This window comes from Argopecten irradians, chromosome 15, assembly GCF_041381155.1.
Source record: "Argopecten irradians isolate NY chromosome 15, Ai_NY, whole genome shotgun sequence".
NCBI lineage: Eukaryota > Metazoa > Mollusca > Bivalvia > Pectinida > Pectinidae > Argopecten > Argopecten irradians.
In genome coordinates, this window is record NC_091148.1 from 33793877 (window position 1) to 33811909 (window position 18033).

The following is an 18033-nucleotide window of genomic DNA, read 5'->3' on the forward strand; positions in this document are numbered from 1 at the left end:
TTTATACGTTTGTAAGCATGTTCTCGTACTTGTTTTACATCTCTTACCTACAAGGCAATAAAACTGAACAGTATGAAATATCAAATTCACAGCGAGACATTATTTTTTCCACATATAAATATGAAAGTCTTTACGAAGGAACGTTATACGGCAAGTCTACATATTGTGAATTTGATTTCTTGTGATGGGTATTGTAGATATAAAGAATTGTCATTATGTTTGTTTTGGACAAATATAATATCTAAGGGCATGTATGGTACCCGTAAAATAATTGGAAGCCTACAACAAAGTATAGAAAATTATGCCTGAGTGATTTTCCGAGGCAGTGCTCCACTAAGACATATAGGGATCATTTCATACCTGGCAGGAAGGTATGGTAAGCGGGGTACATATATTCATTCTAGGATTTCTTGTCTTCTTTTAAAGTGATGTTCACAGATATTGCAATCTTGATCTGGTTTTATTGAAGTTTTATTTAATCAGAGACATAAAAACAGAAAACCAAGACAAGATCTACTTCATAGCTTTATTGAGAAATGTTTAACCTACAATAATCTTGGCATGATCTCATCTAACTGTTAGATCACACAAAAACATCACAATTGGAGTTACCCTTAACCTCTCCATAGTCACTTATACGTCATGTAGCAATCACGAGAAACTTTTACAAAATATTCACAGATTACAAACTGTTTTTACAAGCTCTGAAAATCAATTGATGTTATTAAAGCAGTTGTCTGATATGTAAGTAAATTCATACAAAAATGTACATATCTATGACTTGGAGTAACACTTCACAATGTGAACCTTCCAGTATCACAGATATCTTTATAAGTGTTCAATTAAAACTTTCTACTGAGAAAAAAATTTGATATGTTTACTTTCTCTACAACAGAAATACAGTTTTTTTTACTTAATTTACTAAGTATGAACGCTAAATAAAAAAAAAAGTGTTCAATTAAAACTTTCTACTGAGAAAAAAAAAATCTGATATGTTTACTTTCTCTAAAACAGAAATAAAGTTTTTCTTACTTAAATTACTAAGTATGATCGCCAAATCAAAGTTACTGATGTTTCATTGAAGCGATCCGCTAATATGACAAAAGTCAAATGGTTTTTACAAATATATAATATTCTCTCTTGATTATATTAATTTCCAAAGAGATTTTATTCTACAGTATGGTTAATATGATATGAGCAATTCCATTCAATATCACAGAGGTTTGGTATAAAGCTGAATATCGGTTGTGTTTGACTCCTCACCAGCTTCATTCAGACATTTTTTCTTGTAAAATAGTAAAATGGTTTATGGTATAAAAAGTGCTCTAATAAGAAAATATACAAATTAATGATAAAATGACTAAACAACATTTTGAATAATTATAAATCAAATATTAAATATTATAGTTTTTTCATTAGATGTGTTTTTAGTCCATCATTGAATTAAAAGTAAGAAAATGATGACAAAATTGGTTATCACATCTTCAATTGATCAGCAGTAGAGAATTTCCCTGTAAATTAAGATACAAATGATGACATAAAATGGTAAGCAGTACTATATATCACACTTAAAGCTCCTGGCTCTACCTAAGTTATCAACTGATGTATGGTAAATAGGATTAAGTGTATAATATCAAAACCTTTATCATGCAAGAAAAAGCTGTACAGTTCTAATACATATATCAAGCCTTATTAATGTACTTTACCAAAGCATACATCACTACATCATTCTTATCATCTAGGGTACAAATAAAATTTATCGTAAACACAAATCTATCAATCTCTGACAACTCGCAGCACTTGTTCATAGAAACGACAAAACGGGGTTAAAACTAAAAACTATTAAACATATTAAAAACAAACTTGTTCAAGCAGCGCTCTACAGTCTTAAACAAACAATAAACATGATATACTATCATAATACAAGGCTACTTTGACTTGTCCCTCGTGGATTTCCCAAACTTTATTACATAATTGATGGGGTTATTTACATAGCATCAAATTAGAAAAAAACAAGTACTAAATGACGTTTCTGTCTTCAAAGTAAGATTTATATATACACATAAGGAAAAGTTTTGTCCGAGGGACGTTCTCAAATTAAGGTACTGGACGGATAAGTGAAAATACACATTCTGAACTAAATCACTGGATCAGAAGATGCATAGTTTGTGTGTATGTATATAAAATTCATGTATATATAAATAAGATTTAAGGAATATCACAGATTGATAGTAAGTAAAATGACTACAAAATACACCTCCTCTATAGCCTACCAGTCGGAGTCGTCTGTTCTCCGATAAGAATAAACAACTTTATTCGGAGACATGAATGAACCGTTTACCATACATATCTATTCCTCTTCCCTGACAGATTAATGGCACAAAAGGAAAATAAAACTATAAAGATACAGATTGTTAGAATTCAAAAGGCCATGATAAGGAGGCAACAAAAATTTAAACTCAGTGTCACAGTTATGTACAAATAGACTCTCCTAAGAGTAAGCTCTTTTTTAAATACAAGTTCTGACTAACATTGGCCACTGTTGTGTGTTTTCTAGGACTTCAATTATTCAAAGGTGAAAGGAATTCAAGTTCTTGTTGCGGAAAAATTAACATTTAAGCAAGGAACTATGTGCAATTCATTCCAACACACCAACACTAAACTTTAACATTATGGGAGGGCGCTCACACATTTTTACTCTAGCAAAATTGTTTTGATAATGTTGATGTCACCACAGAAATATATTATTCTAAGAGGTTGGTTGCTGCCTCTTTTTATAAGCCTCGTTACTCAGACCAAGAAATGTTTTAATATCATCACGGATGTCGTCAGGAACGTCGTTCCCCGGATATATGGTCACCTCCAATATTGTCGGGTTATCTTTCACCAGATCTCTTAGCAGTTTCCCGCCCTTTTTTGTGATCCCTACATCCTCAAGCTCTAGTGTGTGTAGTGTTTGATTGGTCCGTAGTCCCTCGACAATAGCAGCGATACCATCGTCACCCACATTGTTAAAATCTAAAGATAACGTCTGCAAGGTTTTATTTTCCTTGAGGGCTTTTCCAAGCTTCTGCCATCCCTCTACACTGACCGCCTTGTTCCCATTAAGATTAAGCGTTTTCAAGGTTGTGTTTTTTTCCAGGAAGGTTGCGACCTTGCTCATGCCGCTGTCGCCCATATTGGTATCACCAAGGTCAAGTTCACGTAGATTGACCTTGCCATTGTCGTCAGCTTCTTCCTCTATTTCCTGGATACCCGCTAGTAAACTCTTCACTCCCTTGTCACCAAGTGGGTTACCATGGACACTGTAATATCAAAGTCAAAGAATTTTCTAGAAACGGTTTTGGTTATTTGACATAAAATTCAAAATGCGTTTTTAGAACTTTTCTTTTTAATCACTTGCATACTGACTGAAAAGACTACATAAATTGTATTAAAATAATTGGGGATGATTTTGATGTAAATGTAAAATGGTCAGGATAACTGTTTTTAGAATTTACAGATTGGATCATTTATCCTTCAGGATTCAGAAATAGTTTGAATAACTATTTCAGCGAGAGATGAAGATATGATTAGGATAACTTTTAGAGCTTAGTCACTTACAGTAGTATTTCTATAGAGGATTTCTCTCCCAGCATGTCAGCAATGTCAGAAGCAGCCGAGTCTCCAAGCTTGTTTAAGTTCAAGTTCAGCATCTGATGGGAACAATGCCAACAAAGATCAATAATGTATCATTCCAATTGTGTATCGTTATCTCATTTTGACAACTCTTTATCTATTTCTTTACATAGATAATTGATATCTGTTGGAGAGTGTTCTCTTAACATTATTTCATGTCGAACAATTTACTGGTAAAATTTATAGGCTCAATATCCGTATCTTTCTTATCTTTTTTCATGATTTAGAAGAATGTTGAAAAAAAATCCTGTTGTAAATCATGCAGAGACAGGACTAAATCGAAGTCAAGATGAGCGATTATGATTTGGTACATTTTGATAAAAATCAAATAAAATTTAAACATCGCTAGGTGGGTCCCACTTTGTCAAACAAGCCGAAGCTAACCGACATTTTAACGTCGTTACTGAGAAAGTCAAGTGACTACCGTAACTACGTAACGTCTGTCCGAATTCTTCCGAAAACGGGTCATGAAATTTCCGACTTCCGTTCGGCAATAATCGTAACTTCTATGGTGACCAGTTTAAAATGAAGGCATGCTTACATGTATCGACTTTCAACAAGTGTTATACCAAAGTTATTAAGAAATCATTATAAATATTCTTTAATATATCTTAATTTCAACTACATCTACAAATACTAAAAATCTCGGAGTCGAATTTAACTTGAATTTTTGTTGATAGTTACGTATAGTGTGGCTTTAATATCATAGTTTTTTTTTTTAATTTGTTGTTAAGGTACTGGTGTGGTACATAAAGACAAACCTTGATATCAGATTTCGTGTTTTCAATGCTGTCCACCATCTTGTCGAACTTGTCATCATCAATCCCACAATTCCTCAGACAAACTGAGGTGATGATGTCTGACTTCTCTATGTAGGTGCCCAACTCTTTCACCTGTGGAGAGATGTAGGGGTTGAATATGAAACAGAAATATTAACAAGTTCATAACATATACTTGTTTTTGGAGTCTATAGATCACATTTTAAAAGGTGATTTCCACCTCCGTAACTCAAAACCTTGAGATCTGCTGCATGTTATCCACTTGTGTGTTGGGTGTAAACACTCTTATAGAACTACTGTTACATGTAAACTAGTACTGTAAACTAGTACTGTTTCTATATACCTATGTACCTACCTGTTCTGTAGTCAGGGCTACAGCACTCAGCTCTATATCGGCCTCGCCTACAACCTTCGGGAGAATGCTGCCCTCTACCGGCAGTCCTGGTTTTACGCCAATCTTTGACAGGTACGCAGACTTTATTGGACCAGCATCTGTTACACTATCTGGATCGTGTCCTAAGAAATAAATTTAAAACGTCTATAAAACTAGCACAATATTGTTTTATTATTACATAAAAATTTAAAATCTTTACAGAGCGAAAAACTGAAAAGTGTCTTATCCATAAAGGCTGACTGGGTTTGTGTTAAAATGTGAGCAAAATATATGTATTTATATTATAGGATATAGAAAGCAGAATTATACCAAAATGAAGCTAAATTGAGTTAACAAAATGATAAGCTTGTTTTAAGCTTGTTTTGGTTCTTATACATCTGTACATGTATTATATAGAAGAAAGAATTGATAAATGAAATGTTATGAAGTAAGATTACGTTAACAGTACCTACCACCATGCATGTTGTCTGTCTCGGTGCCGCTACCAAACACGTTGAACTTCGTGCCATCACTCTCACTTACAACATGTGGGGCATCACTGTCTGTCAGGGCAAAGTTGGTTTGGGGGGCTAACTTTTCTGGATCTGACCGTAAAAAAAAATATCTAAAGACAAATGACAATTACCAAAAGCCTACTGATGAGGCAAGTTAATTAAGGTTTATGTTGCAATTTAGATATTTCAAGTTACAAACACCAAACAATGCACTGTTCCTTTCAACACATACAATTCTATCTCTTAAAACTACATGACCTATTTATTAAGTCCTGTTTATTTTTTCTGTTCTTTTGTGCAATGGATTCACACTTTAAATGGGGGTAGAATGTAAGAATGTATATTTCATATGAAAGAGACTATATTATGAATGGGAATGTTTGTTGTATTATTCTTTATAATCAATCTTAAACCACAAGTACCTTCAATATTCTATTCTGTAAATCATCCGCGGAGTGACTTCCCTTGATCCGATTTTGAGGCTTTCTTACTATTTGTGACATTTTTATTGAGATTTGCACAGTTTTTAACAGAACCAAGATTGTGAAGCTTCTTTTGTGCAGTTAGTGCAAGAGTGCTAGGCTAGGTAACAGTTAGTGAAAATGGGACAAAGGAAAGACAAAGTTAAGAGTTAGTGCAAGTGAAATTTAAGTTAGAGAGAACAAAGTTATTGGCATAGGTCAGAAGCATGAACTCTGTTAGTTTTCTCTGTAAAGAATTTGATACAATGTATTTCCCTGTAGAGAGTATTGCATGCATAAGCTTTCTTAACGTGAACTCTGTTAGTTTACCCTTTAAAGAATTTGATATAATGTATTTCCCTGTAGAGAGTATTGCATGTGTAAGCTTTCTTCACAGCACCTTGACTTTCTGACAGGTTGGTGGGCTCCTTTAAGGCATTCAAGGAGAACATTAGAAAGGCTTAGAAGTCAAGGATCATTGCTTAAATGAGCTTTTTAAATGTTGATATAATTTTGACAGAATTAATGGGGAAATGCAGACTTCTAAGTCAATGTTATAACAAAAAAAAACCAAAACAACCCCATACACTCAGGTACTAAAACAAACAATCCAGTTATACAGAATATACATATGTGATTATTTATGGTTCTAGTTGTGTTTGGAATGCCGTTTCACTTGGATTATTTTCAACACTTTTATGCAGTTGTCATGACTTCATTCGTATGATATTACCTAAAGTAAAATTAGAATACATGACAGCAATAAATTACTGATTACAACATTATCCTGTTACCTAATATGATAAATATTGATGCATAAATATCTATCTATGTAGAATGTCATATAGAAGCTAATAATAAAATCCAAATATAATAATGCCCTATAATATTTTCTACACCATCAATATTCCCATGCATCTTGTGCTTGGAAAGGTGTAACTAAAAAAAATAGACCTTTACACATGCATGTTAATGAAGTGAATCCGCATATTATTCGAAAAAGTAATACCAGTTGCAGTTGGCTAAACCTAAAATAATAATCGTTAAAGCTAAAAAGTGCCGATAGTTTTACGATCTAGTTGAAGAAATTGGGGCTTCGTTTGTAAACTGCAGTGTCAACTTTGCCTGTGGAGGAAATAGCAATAAGTATTAGGAATATATAGGTCAATTTACTTTTTAAGTGTACAATGTATTCAGATTTGACTTAACAGCAGCAAAAATAGTAACAGGTGGAAAATATTAATGATACAAAACAAAAACATATGTTAACATGGTTCAATACCTAAAGCTATGCAACTCCATGTTATTTTGGTTTTAAGACACCCGTAAGCATGTTAGTACTTCATTTGAAATACAAAATCTGATATTTATGAATGACTTCAGAAGAAATCATTTAGATGTTATTAAAGCTGTAGAGAGGGAAAAAAATGAAGCAGTAGATGAACAGAATTTTCATCAATATTACAGCAAACGTGTTTAAAAAAAATCTAAATTAGATATAATATTATGTAGAATAGTCCAATATATTAGTCTGATTCCAGACGAACACTGCTTTAATTTTTCTGAATGAAATATATGCATAATGAGACAAAAAAGAACTTTCACATGAAACTCCTTTAACACTCAAAATCAGTTATCCAGAATTTTACATCCAAAATGATTGGAAGGTTACTTTTTAACATCAAAATCATTCAACCTCAACACATACAACATCAGTGTATCATAAATACTCATTGCATTGTATATCTACAGGTTAACGTTTTGATTTTTCTCTAGTTCTTCCAATACTTTCATTTGTTTGTACAACACAGTACTTTTAGTACTTTCAGTACTTTGATTTTTCGTTTTATACTTGAAGTAGTTTCAGTACTTTGATTTTTCGTTTATACTTGAAGAAGTTTCAGTACTTTGATTTTTTCTTTATGTTCAAAGTACTACTATTTTAATTTGTCAAAAATGTTTGAATCATGATATAATATGGATTTGATAATATGATATAATTTTCAAGCATAAACATTCTACATCAATGAAGAAATGCTGATTCTTTAAAAGTTGAGAGAATTATCTAGAGTGACATGAAACATCAGAAATAAAAAAAAAAGTGAAATCAAAAGAAAAACAAATTTAGTCTCATTGATGAACAGAAAAATTCTGTCAATACGTGTAGCAGCAGATCCTATTTACAGAACATGAAAGCCTAACTATATGAATTTTCTGCTTCCTAATCTTACAATAGAAGGACACAAGACAACACATTTTTATATCTAAGGTTAGGTTAGTTATAGAACACAGGACTTGATAAACTGTGCAAATTAATTTTCTAAACAAAATTTAACTTATGAAGGCCCCGATGTGGCGTTGGAACCTGAGAATAAAAAACAACAAATTAAGTCAGCCGGAATTTCTAGAAAAATCCTAAAGCATATGTGTATATTGGATTTCTTTTCAATGGAAATTTCTATAGTATGTTGGTTTTTTTGTGGACAAAATCCTAAACAGATTCTAACTAACAGCCAACTACATTGTCATGGTTAGTTTGGTTTATTTCACATCATGTCATTTTTTTTTTACTAATCAGCTTTGAATTATTAAAACAAACAAAAAATTGTTAATAAAATGTCAAGAATTATGCAATTTTTCACTTTTAGGATTTTACCTTTTAAACTAATGTAGCTCACATTTGCATAGAACATGTTTCTTTTGTACAGGATTTCCTTTTTAGAAATTTTATTATATAATGTCCTATTAACAGCCAGGGTCATGTAAGGACGAGCCAGGTTTGTTGGTAGAGGATAGCCGGAGTACCCAGAGAAAAATCCACCGGAATACTTGGAAACTGCCCCTTATGAGATTAGAACTCGGGACTCACAGGTGGTAATATGTCGAGATATCTTAACCACTTGGCAACCACGGTCCATTATTTTTTTTCTTCAGAAATTATTGATATGAAGTATAAGGATTTGCCTATATGTATATAATGTCATGTTTTGGTTAGAGCTGAAAATACTTGAAAAAAAAGTAAAAATAATATAAGGAAGAGAAGGACAACATTTGTGATACTTTTGATAAAATGGAAATTTCTTATAGACATAAAATATTTTGGGCTATTTCAGAAGTTCACAGGTTGCATTAAGTGTAAAATTAAGAGCTTTGGAAAAGTGCATTGAAGGGATCTTGTATTGATTATTATATATATAAAGTGCGATTATAGAAATTCTTTAAGTGCTAGTTGCAAATTTATTTTTTGGTAAGGACTATGTCTGAATAGTGCTGGTTTAAATGGTACAAACTCGAAAAAAAAAATTTGTTATTTTAATATTATTTACAAACTGGAGTGTATCATGACATTAGCTTTGTATTTAAAACGATGACCTACAAGTAAATCTATATCAAAATTACTAACTCTACATTTAATTCACCTGAAAGTAGTCTTAGATCAAGGGAGACCACTCTGAATGGATGAATTCTCTCTCAATTTCTACATACTTGTTACACGGTGACCGACTTCTAAACTGATGTGTTAACATGTAATTATAGGTATCTATACATAGCAGTGAATTGCTTTTTAACATCACATATTACTCTGATGGTCATTTTAAGGAAGATCAAAGTTCTGTATTAGTGACAGTTCTGAGAATGTATGATGAATCTCTATTTAGAAATGTCTTTCGAGAAATCTTACCTTGTTTTAATTTTTTCTTGTCGTCCTCAGTCAATTCTGACTCGCTATCACTACTTGAGTCACTATCGCTGTCGCTGCTGGAGTCACTGTCGGAGTCTGCAAACATTATACAAATAACACTAGGCAAAAAATTCATAAAAAATCCATCTAAATCACAAATAGAGTAAATCAGGAATAAATGATATTTCTGAGATATCACGTCTTTTTTTCTTGGCTTCTACTGAAAATTAAGGAAGCAGAAAGATGCTGTTGCTTTATAGAACAAAAATAAACATTGTTGGTAAGCTGAGAGATGGGGGATGCCAAGCAGACTGTTGAGGGGCACACAAAGTATGGGAAATGGAGATGGGGACGATGGGGACGATGGAGAGGGGTGGGGGGGGGGGGGTATCTCAAAATCTCAAAAAGGAAAAATGAACATACAGAAACGGGAAAAAAAGAGAGAAGAAATCTATAATAGCAGAATCTAATTTGAAATCCTTGTTTTACTAAATGGGCTGACCATAAAGCCAGTCATTTTACATTTTTTTTGACTTCCATTACGCAAATTCAATTTTAATTCCAAACTTTTCTCAAAATTTCACAAATCAAGTTTTTTGAGCCAATACAATAATATCCTGCCAAATGTGAAAATAAAATTTCCCGTCAAAAAAACCCCCAAAAAAACCATGCTGTGTATATATGTATGACACGTCTCAGAAAAAAATAAAGATAGGGTAGTTAGGATTATTGAAAAATGTGATTGTTGTAAAACAATACTCTACAATGTCTTTCCTTTGTTTTGTTTCTGTTTATAATCTTTTTTGGGATGTAAAGCAGGGAGAAGAGGAGGAGCCATACTTTTTCAGATTTTGTTCTAGGAGGGGGAGGAGGGGAATGAGGGGAGAAGGGGAGTGAGGGAAGAAGGGAAGTGAGGGGAGTAGGGGAGCGAGGGAAGAAGGGAAGGAAGGGAGTGAGGGGAATGAGGGGAGGAGGGGAGAAGGGGAGTGAAGGGCAATGTTAAAACAGTTTATCAAAATTAACCTGTCTATAGCAACCAAACTTGCATACTGTTGTTTAAAATTAAACAATTTTTGTTAAGGAGATGTGAGTGACACAAACAAAAATAAAGCGATTACAGTATATTTTACGGGTTACCATGTATTCAATGACCACACAACACTTGGTATTATGTGATACTTATTCAAATTAAGGGACTGACCTACAAATAGCAGCTGATATACAGATTTAGTTTTTTCTGATAAAGGGATAAAATCATTTTTTTGTAATGTACTAAGGGACTTACTTTAGATAATAGATAAGGTAACAACTCACTATAATGTTTCCGTCTCAGATTGATAACATTTCATAAAGGGAGATAAGTTAAACAAAATCTAAAGATTATATTAATGTCATTCTCACCAAAGGGAAGCAGCTCTTTACAAACGAGTCTTACCATAATCACTGGGGATAATTTTCTGTACAGATCTCTGTTCACTGACCACAAGGCTGGGGTCATTTTGTGGGAGTAATTTATACACAGGGAATGTTTGCTGTATGCCCGTACGTGGGCAGTAAACTTGAACTTCCTGTACGTGCCACGTAGGCTTCTCCCCACTACCGTCGTGTCCAATTTCTATATCCTTTATCGGACTTCCGATGCCGTAAAGTTTCTTAGAAAATTTGTGCTTCTGACCCCGTCCAAATTTTCCATTTTTAAGCCAGATTTTATCACTGGACGTATTTGTGCCATTTATAATGATATAAACGTTGGCGTCTGTCCCTGCTAACGGCTTGTCAGATGTGACCGTCGTTATTATAAAAGTCTCATCTAGAAATAAAGAAATGGTTTGGAAAATTATCTTAAAAAGGTTTAAATACTGTTTTGTTTTATATAATAAATCACTTGCATATATAGAGATCTATATTGGGCACAAGAAGAGAAAGAGACATTACCCTTCCACCAGTACACCAGTACCAAAAGATACCGTAAATGACAATGTTAATCACATGATACAATCTATATTTTGTGATCATGCACAGGAATTCATATCTAGAAATATTTTGATAGAGAAAGATATTTGATATATGTATTAGTCTAGCAGAGAGAGAGAGTGAGTTAAGATGTTTATTAGGAAACCTGACTTAACTGACACCTACAGGGAATTCATGTAAGTCTTTACGACAGAGTCAGTTAACTCAGGTTCCACTATACACTAGACTTATGTCAGTTCTATGTTACAGGAAACTACCATCTATAGAATGCCATTCCCATATATTAGCAGTGTTTTACGGAGGTGGTCACTATAGACAGGTTTTTGATAAAAGGTGTAGAAGTGGCCACTATAGATAGGTTTTTGATAGAAGGCGTAGAGGTGGCCACTATAGACAGGTTTTTGATAAGAGGCGTAGGTTTGTATATACCTGGTACATGTGTTTGGAGGTAAAGCAGAGACACTATCATAAGTATATAAAGAGGTCATCTGATAGGCAGGTGTTGATGTTATACAGGAGTAAATATTTACTAGACAGAATACTTAAATTTCTACTGTTTTGTAGAAATGTTTAAGCTAACTATTAATTTGTAAAATTGGTTATGTTTAAAAGATGCATTTATATTGGACTTACTACTGGGTTGAAGGTTAGTAACTATAGACAGTAGTTTCTGGCAGTGGTTACTATAGACAAGTTAGATTAGATTTTTAACAATGTCCCCATATCAACAGATTGTGAAGATTAATCAGTACAACTAGTTGGGAGATCTATAAAGAGAGATAGCTGTTTAGTGAATAACTTTAAGGACATCTCTGAGACAGCATAGAGGTCTGTGTAAAAATACTACATATCTTATCTATGGAGAAATGAGTAAAACAACACAATACGTGAAGCATCTACTGCTAACATCACAAGCTGACATCATGCTGGAATCAATAAAACTAGCGGCTAACACAACACATACAGTATTCGACCCAATAACTGCCGTCATCCCTATAAGCGCCCCTCCCCTTTTTAAGGCTTCAATTTCACTTACTTTGAATTAAAAGCAAACTGAAAATATGAAAATTTTTCTTACCAATTTCTTTGGGAAGTTGATTTATGGCTTACTTTGTAGAATATTTTCATGAAAGGCAAGTCCAGAATTGTTTCTATGAAGCGCCCCCTGAGTTGCTTTAATTTTTTAAGCGCCCTTGGCGCTTATTGGCTCGAATACAGTATTTAAATTAATGAATCCACTGAATGTTTTCTAATTTACAACTTCACAGTAATGTATAACTATTATGAAATAAAATCCTTGAAAAATTGAAAACTTAAAAAAAATATAAAGAAATTAATAACAGAATTATTGTCACTGTATGTTTAATTAACAAGGGTGTTTATTGAGTTACCCATGGGTAAAAAGATATTTTTAAAAGATCTGTTTGGTAAGAAAAAATCTAATAGTATTTTTTTCCTGAACGGATCATTTTTAGCCCATTTATAAAGACAACAAACCATCAATATGACTCCTCTACACTATCAACATAAAATTCCCATAATTTTTTAGTTGAGCGTTGACTATACACACATTGTACAGACAAAGTCCAAATATGGTGACAGTTACTGATCTAAATCTATCACATACAGATCCTTACCTGAGCTCTTTTTCGTCTCCTCCTTTTTCTCCTCTGACACAGTCACGGGGGCGGGAGGGGGTGTAGGTGCCTTCTTCTCCGTCTCTGTTTCCGTCTCGCTGTGCGACGAGCTACTGCTGCTAGACTCCGTGGCAGACTTGACCTTCTCTGATTTGACCTCGGCCACTGGAGGGGGACTCTTACGAGCAGGCTCTCTCTCTGTTTCCGTCTCCGTTTGTGTCTCTGTTTCTGTTTCAGACTCAGAGCTGCTACTGCTACTAGAGTCTGCTTTCTTTTTCTCCTGTGCTACAGCGGGTGGGGAGGAAGGTTTAGGCGGCGGTACATTTTGCTTTCTGTCCATTTCTGTCTCTGTCTCACTGTCAGATGACGAAGAATCGCTGGAGCTTGACCTTGCAGAGTCCTTGGGTGTGGGTGATGGTGGTTTGACAACACTGGGTTTATCAGCAGATTGTTCAGTTTCTGTCTCGGTCTCAGTCTCAGTCTGAGTTTCCGTCTCACTTTCAGATTTAACCTGTGATGTTTTTTCAACTGCTGGAGCCGCCTTCTCTACGACAGGTACTTCTGTTGTTGCCTTGGCTACGACTGCTGGAGCAGGTCTAGAAACTGTTGTGTCTGTCTCAGTCTCACTATCACTTGAATCACTGCTGGAGTCTGCACTAGAACCACTTGTAGCAGACCGAGGTGTCTCCTGAATACCCTGTATAACTTGTTGGCTCGCACTGCGTGAGAAAGGTCGTTCATACTCAAACACAGCAGGGATCGGTTCAGCCTCCTTCTGAGTCTCATCTTTAAACTTCCTGTCTTCTTTTTGAGGCATTTCTGATGTAGTTTCAGTTTCAGAGTCACTTGACGAAAAACTTGAGGAAGAGCTTCTACGTTTCTCTACAATTAACTGTGCTTTCTCAGGTTCAGCCTCAGCACGCACTACGCTTGACGGTACAGGGGAAGGGGACTCCTCTCGACGTGGGGGTGTCGGCGATCGCTCCGGTGACCTGGGGGGAGAGGCTCGACGTGGTGATGGTGGGGATGGTGATCGTCTTTTCGGTGAAGGAGAACGAGATGTACTTCTTGACGATGGAGGGGAGGGTGACCTCCGCTTGGGTGACGGTGGTGATGGAGATCGTTGCCTAGGTGAAGGTGGAGATGGTGACCTTGAACGCGGTGGTGACCTTCTGGAAGGTGTTTCAGGTCGCTGAGCAGCTGCTTCAGCGGTCTCTTTAGAGTAAGCTGTTTCCTTGACTGTGACAGAAGCTGTCAGCGTTGGGTACTTCTTAGCTTCTCGTGGGGAATCTACATCAACAGAATGAGAGGAAGATGAGGAATGTCGTCTCTCTGTCGACTCGGTCATCTCAGTCCTGGTATCCACGGAGACGGAGGGAGCTATCTCTTTCTTTGTTTCACGACGAGATTCTGATGAAGATGATGAGGAACTTTTTGAGCTGCTACTACTGAAAACAAAAAGGACCATTTACAATAAATTATATCAGATAATTGAGCACCAGGTATATGAAAATTCCAAAACCTTTTTCAAATGCAATGTTGTTTCCATCAATCAAAAGTCATATGACAAGAAGCGAGTTATGTATAACCAATGTTTGGAACTTGGAATGATAAGTTACTTTACACAAGTAAACAAGTAAAATCACCACGGTAAATTCAGCCAATGAAAATCTGCTATTTTGTCATGTGACTTACCTGCTGGTACTGCTGCTGCGTGTTCGGTAATCTGTAGAAACAAGATCAGTATTAGAGACCAAATTAGATGTGGTAAAACTTTTATCATCAACTGAAACACATTTAAGACATTTTTAAGTCCTCTCAATTTAACTGGGACAACAAGATGCAGTGTGACACAAAACACGAGTGATGATAGGACGGTGTGTAGTAACACTTTTAACATTTCATGGAAGAGGAATAGAATATATATTTTATGTCTTTATGTATTGAAAATTTCCCACAATTTCAAATTGTCGGGTGAACATTTTATAATAATAGTTTAACGTATTAAAAAATGGCCATAAATCAGATTATCAAGTCAGAAAATAATGGAAAAATAGAGTTAAACCATTACAGAAATGTGCTAAGATAACCAGATATCAAATACAACACATAAATAGTTTTAAATCAAAAACAGATACTAACAGATGAAGAAGGAATGCATTCAGACAGATCATATGGCTTCAAATATATATAAAAAAATGGTTTCTAGATTATTTTCATTAGTTAAATTGATTTTCAAAGAATTAAGCTGTGCAGTTTTGAGTCTTTCCTAAAAGTATGAGATTAATTTGAAGTGAAACAGAATTCTATTTGAACTCTGATACATGAAACAGTTTTGATAATATCTGTTGACCAAAACAGTTAAAAAATTCTAGTTCATGAGATTGGTGCAAGAATGTAAATATGCAGAAAAAAGTCTTCACTTCAGCAAATAAAACAAAGTGTAAAAAGGTTTTTGAGTCATTACTTGAAATACAAACAATTTTATGCTGATGCAATAAAAGTAGCCATGTGTTGTGCAAAAATGTGTGGATCAGAACCATGAGTGCAAAAATATGTGGATCACAGTCATCCATGCAAACATGCTTAGAACAGAAAAATTCAAGCTGAACACAAATGTCTGATATCTATGACAAGATTATAAGACACCACTATCATTGAACACAACGAGGGGACACAACTCCATTAAGTCTTAAGAAGCCATGAATTCTTATAAAGGGAAGTAAATCTGTAAATTAAAAGAGAGTGGTGCATTGGTCATATCTTACATATCGGGACAAAGTTTGATAAGGGGATAGGGATGAAGTTTTTTTTATATTTTCTAATAAAGGGAGATAATTCATATTTTCTTAAAAAGGGAGATTACTATGTCCTCACCGTCTTCCTTCACATTCTTTCTAACAGATCTCTGCTCAGATACGGTAACACTTGGGTTTTCTGGCGTCAGTAGTTTATAGACAGGGAATGTCTGCTGTATGCCAGTTCTAGAGCAGTACACATAGACGTCCTGTAGGTTCCATGTCTGTTTAGGCCCTCCACTACAGTCATGGCCGATCTCAATGTCCTTCACAGGACTCTCAAGGCCTGTAACCTTCTCTGTGAATATATCTGTCCTTCCACGGTGGAATTTGCCCTTTAGCCAGATCTTGCCAGATGAGACGTCATTGGTTCCGTTGAGGATGATGAAGACCTTGGCATCAGTACCAGCCGATGGCTTATCAGCTGTTTTTGTAGTGATGACAAATGTCTCAGCTGATGAGAAACAGAAAATTCAACTTCTGTGACATAAGTACTTATAGTAATGGGATGACTCTTATTTTTACTTCCTATATCTTGGGAAGTTTTGGTGAGACTTAGACGGAATGATAAATCATTACTGTATTACGGATTTTATGTGTAACATACATCATGCAGTTTATACACTTTCCTACATCTAGTGCCAATAAACACGGCAGCTGTGCAATGATTTCTTTAAAGGACAGTGCATATACAAGTAATATCTCAAAATACTATCATTTAGCTGTTGTCATGGTAACACAATCAGTTGTTGTCATATTAACACAATCCTGTAGATATGTCTGTCACTAATCGTGATCAAGAATTAGGAGAATGTGCTTCATCAGCTTGGTCATGATTTACAGATCTACAAACATCAAAGGTTACACAATACAGGTCAGTTATTACAAAAAGGTAAAAGGTTACTCATTAGGTCAATCTTAACAAGTAATAATCCAATGGTCAAAGGTTGTGCAAAGGTCAAAGGAGACAAAAAAGATCACAGGTCATATAAAAGGTCACAGTATCGGTCACCAAACATTAAACAGAGTGTACAATATCAAAATGGCTGAAGCTTGATAGTTAGGTAGCAAAGAAGAAAAATAAATCTAAAAGTATTAAGTGACCATGGCAACATGTTTGGTTACCATGGTAACACACCTACCTGCACCAGTGGTTTCTTCCTTAGTCTGGTTATATGGAGTTTTCTTAACAACAGTTTCTTCTTCATCTGAGGAAAAGGCCTCGATCTGAAAAGTAGAGAAATTATGAACAATGCGATGAATTACATGTAATACACATTGGATACAAATAAAAGATAACTCCTAAAATACCACAGGTGTACCCCTTTAATGAAGTGCATTTACCTTGCGTTTATGATCCAGTCCAGTTTTTGGGCGAGATTTTTGTGCTGGGGGAGCTTCTTCTACTTCATCCACATAACCTGTTATCGTAGTTGATTTCATCTTTGGAGGAGGAGCCTCATCTTCAGATGAAGATGATGATGAGGAGGAAGAAGATTCAAAACGGTCTTCTTCATATTTCGCTGTAATTTCAACAGAAATAAGTTACAGAGAAATAAATTAAAACCATGCATCTATGATTACAGTATAAATTTCTTATCGTTCAATATAAGATGTTAGAGAATACTGTCTTTTTGTTCATTTTATCCAATATAATTATAAAAAGATCTATTTATCAGATTTTGTTTGGAACAATAATAATAGCAATTGTTTAAAATTCTTAAATTCTTTTAATTAGGAATTTATTTCAACAACGCTGTCCCAATATCTGAGGAGTATACATGGATTTGGATTAAGAACTGTGGCTGTTCCATCTATATGTACAGCTGTTACATTTACAGTACTTACCCCCCGAATGTCATGAAGGCTTTGTCTTTACTAGAATAACTCCCTTTTATATTAACAGTGAACAGTGGCTTTTCTTCCATACCTCTCTCTCTTTCTCTCGCTCTGTCTTATTTATCGAAATGAATATACAGTTAAACCAAAGTTCACTTAATGTAATGAATAACAGGCAGTCGCCAGGATCATAGTATCACTTTAGAGTATCCCAGAATTCAAATTAAATGTGCTTAAATAAATATTGACAAGTTTGCTCAAGACTAACAAAACACTGTAGATTCTAAAATGGAGTCT

The 18033-nt window shown here is 34.7% G+C and overlaps 1 protein-coding gene across 10 annotated transcripts in view; it reads right to left on the bottom strand.

The window, feature by feature from the left end:
* Positions 1-512: 512 nt before the first annotated feature.
* Positions 513-18033, bottom strand: part of LOC138309474 (glutamate-rich protein 3-like) — a 71842-nt gene continuing 54321 nt past the window's right edge. For 7 of the 10 annotated variants that reach the window (XM_069250676.1, XM_069250674.1, XM_069250677.1 and 4 more), the window contains 12 exons: positions 17242-17420; positions 17040-17124; positions 15977-16351; positions 14795-14825; positions 13100-14547; positions 10924-11298; positions 9489-9584; positions 5304-5435; positions 4813-4973; positions 4440-4571; positions 3604-3695; positions 513-3305 (listed from right to left, as the gene is read on the bottom strand). In XM_069250676.1, coding sequence (XP_069106777.1) covers positions 2750-3305; positions 3604-3695; positions 4440-4571; positions 4813-4973; positions 5304-5435; positions 9489-9584; positions 10924-11298; positions 13100-14547; positions 14795-14825; positions 15977-16351; positions 17040-17124; positions 17242-17420 — 3662 coding nt within the window. In that variant the 3' untranslated portion in view covers positions 513-2749. Of the gene's footprint in view, positions 3306-3603; positions 3696-4439; positions 4572-4812; positions 4974-5302; positions 5436-5767; positions 8172-9488; positions 9585-10923; positions 11299-13099; positions 14548-14794; positions 14826-15976; positions 16352-17039; positions 17125-17241; positions 17421-18033 lie in introns of those variants that run through there. The other 3 variants (XM_069250680.1, XR_011206283.1, XR_011206284.1) reach the window with 3 other exon arrangements.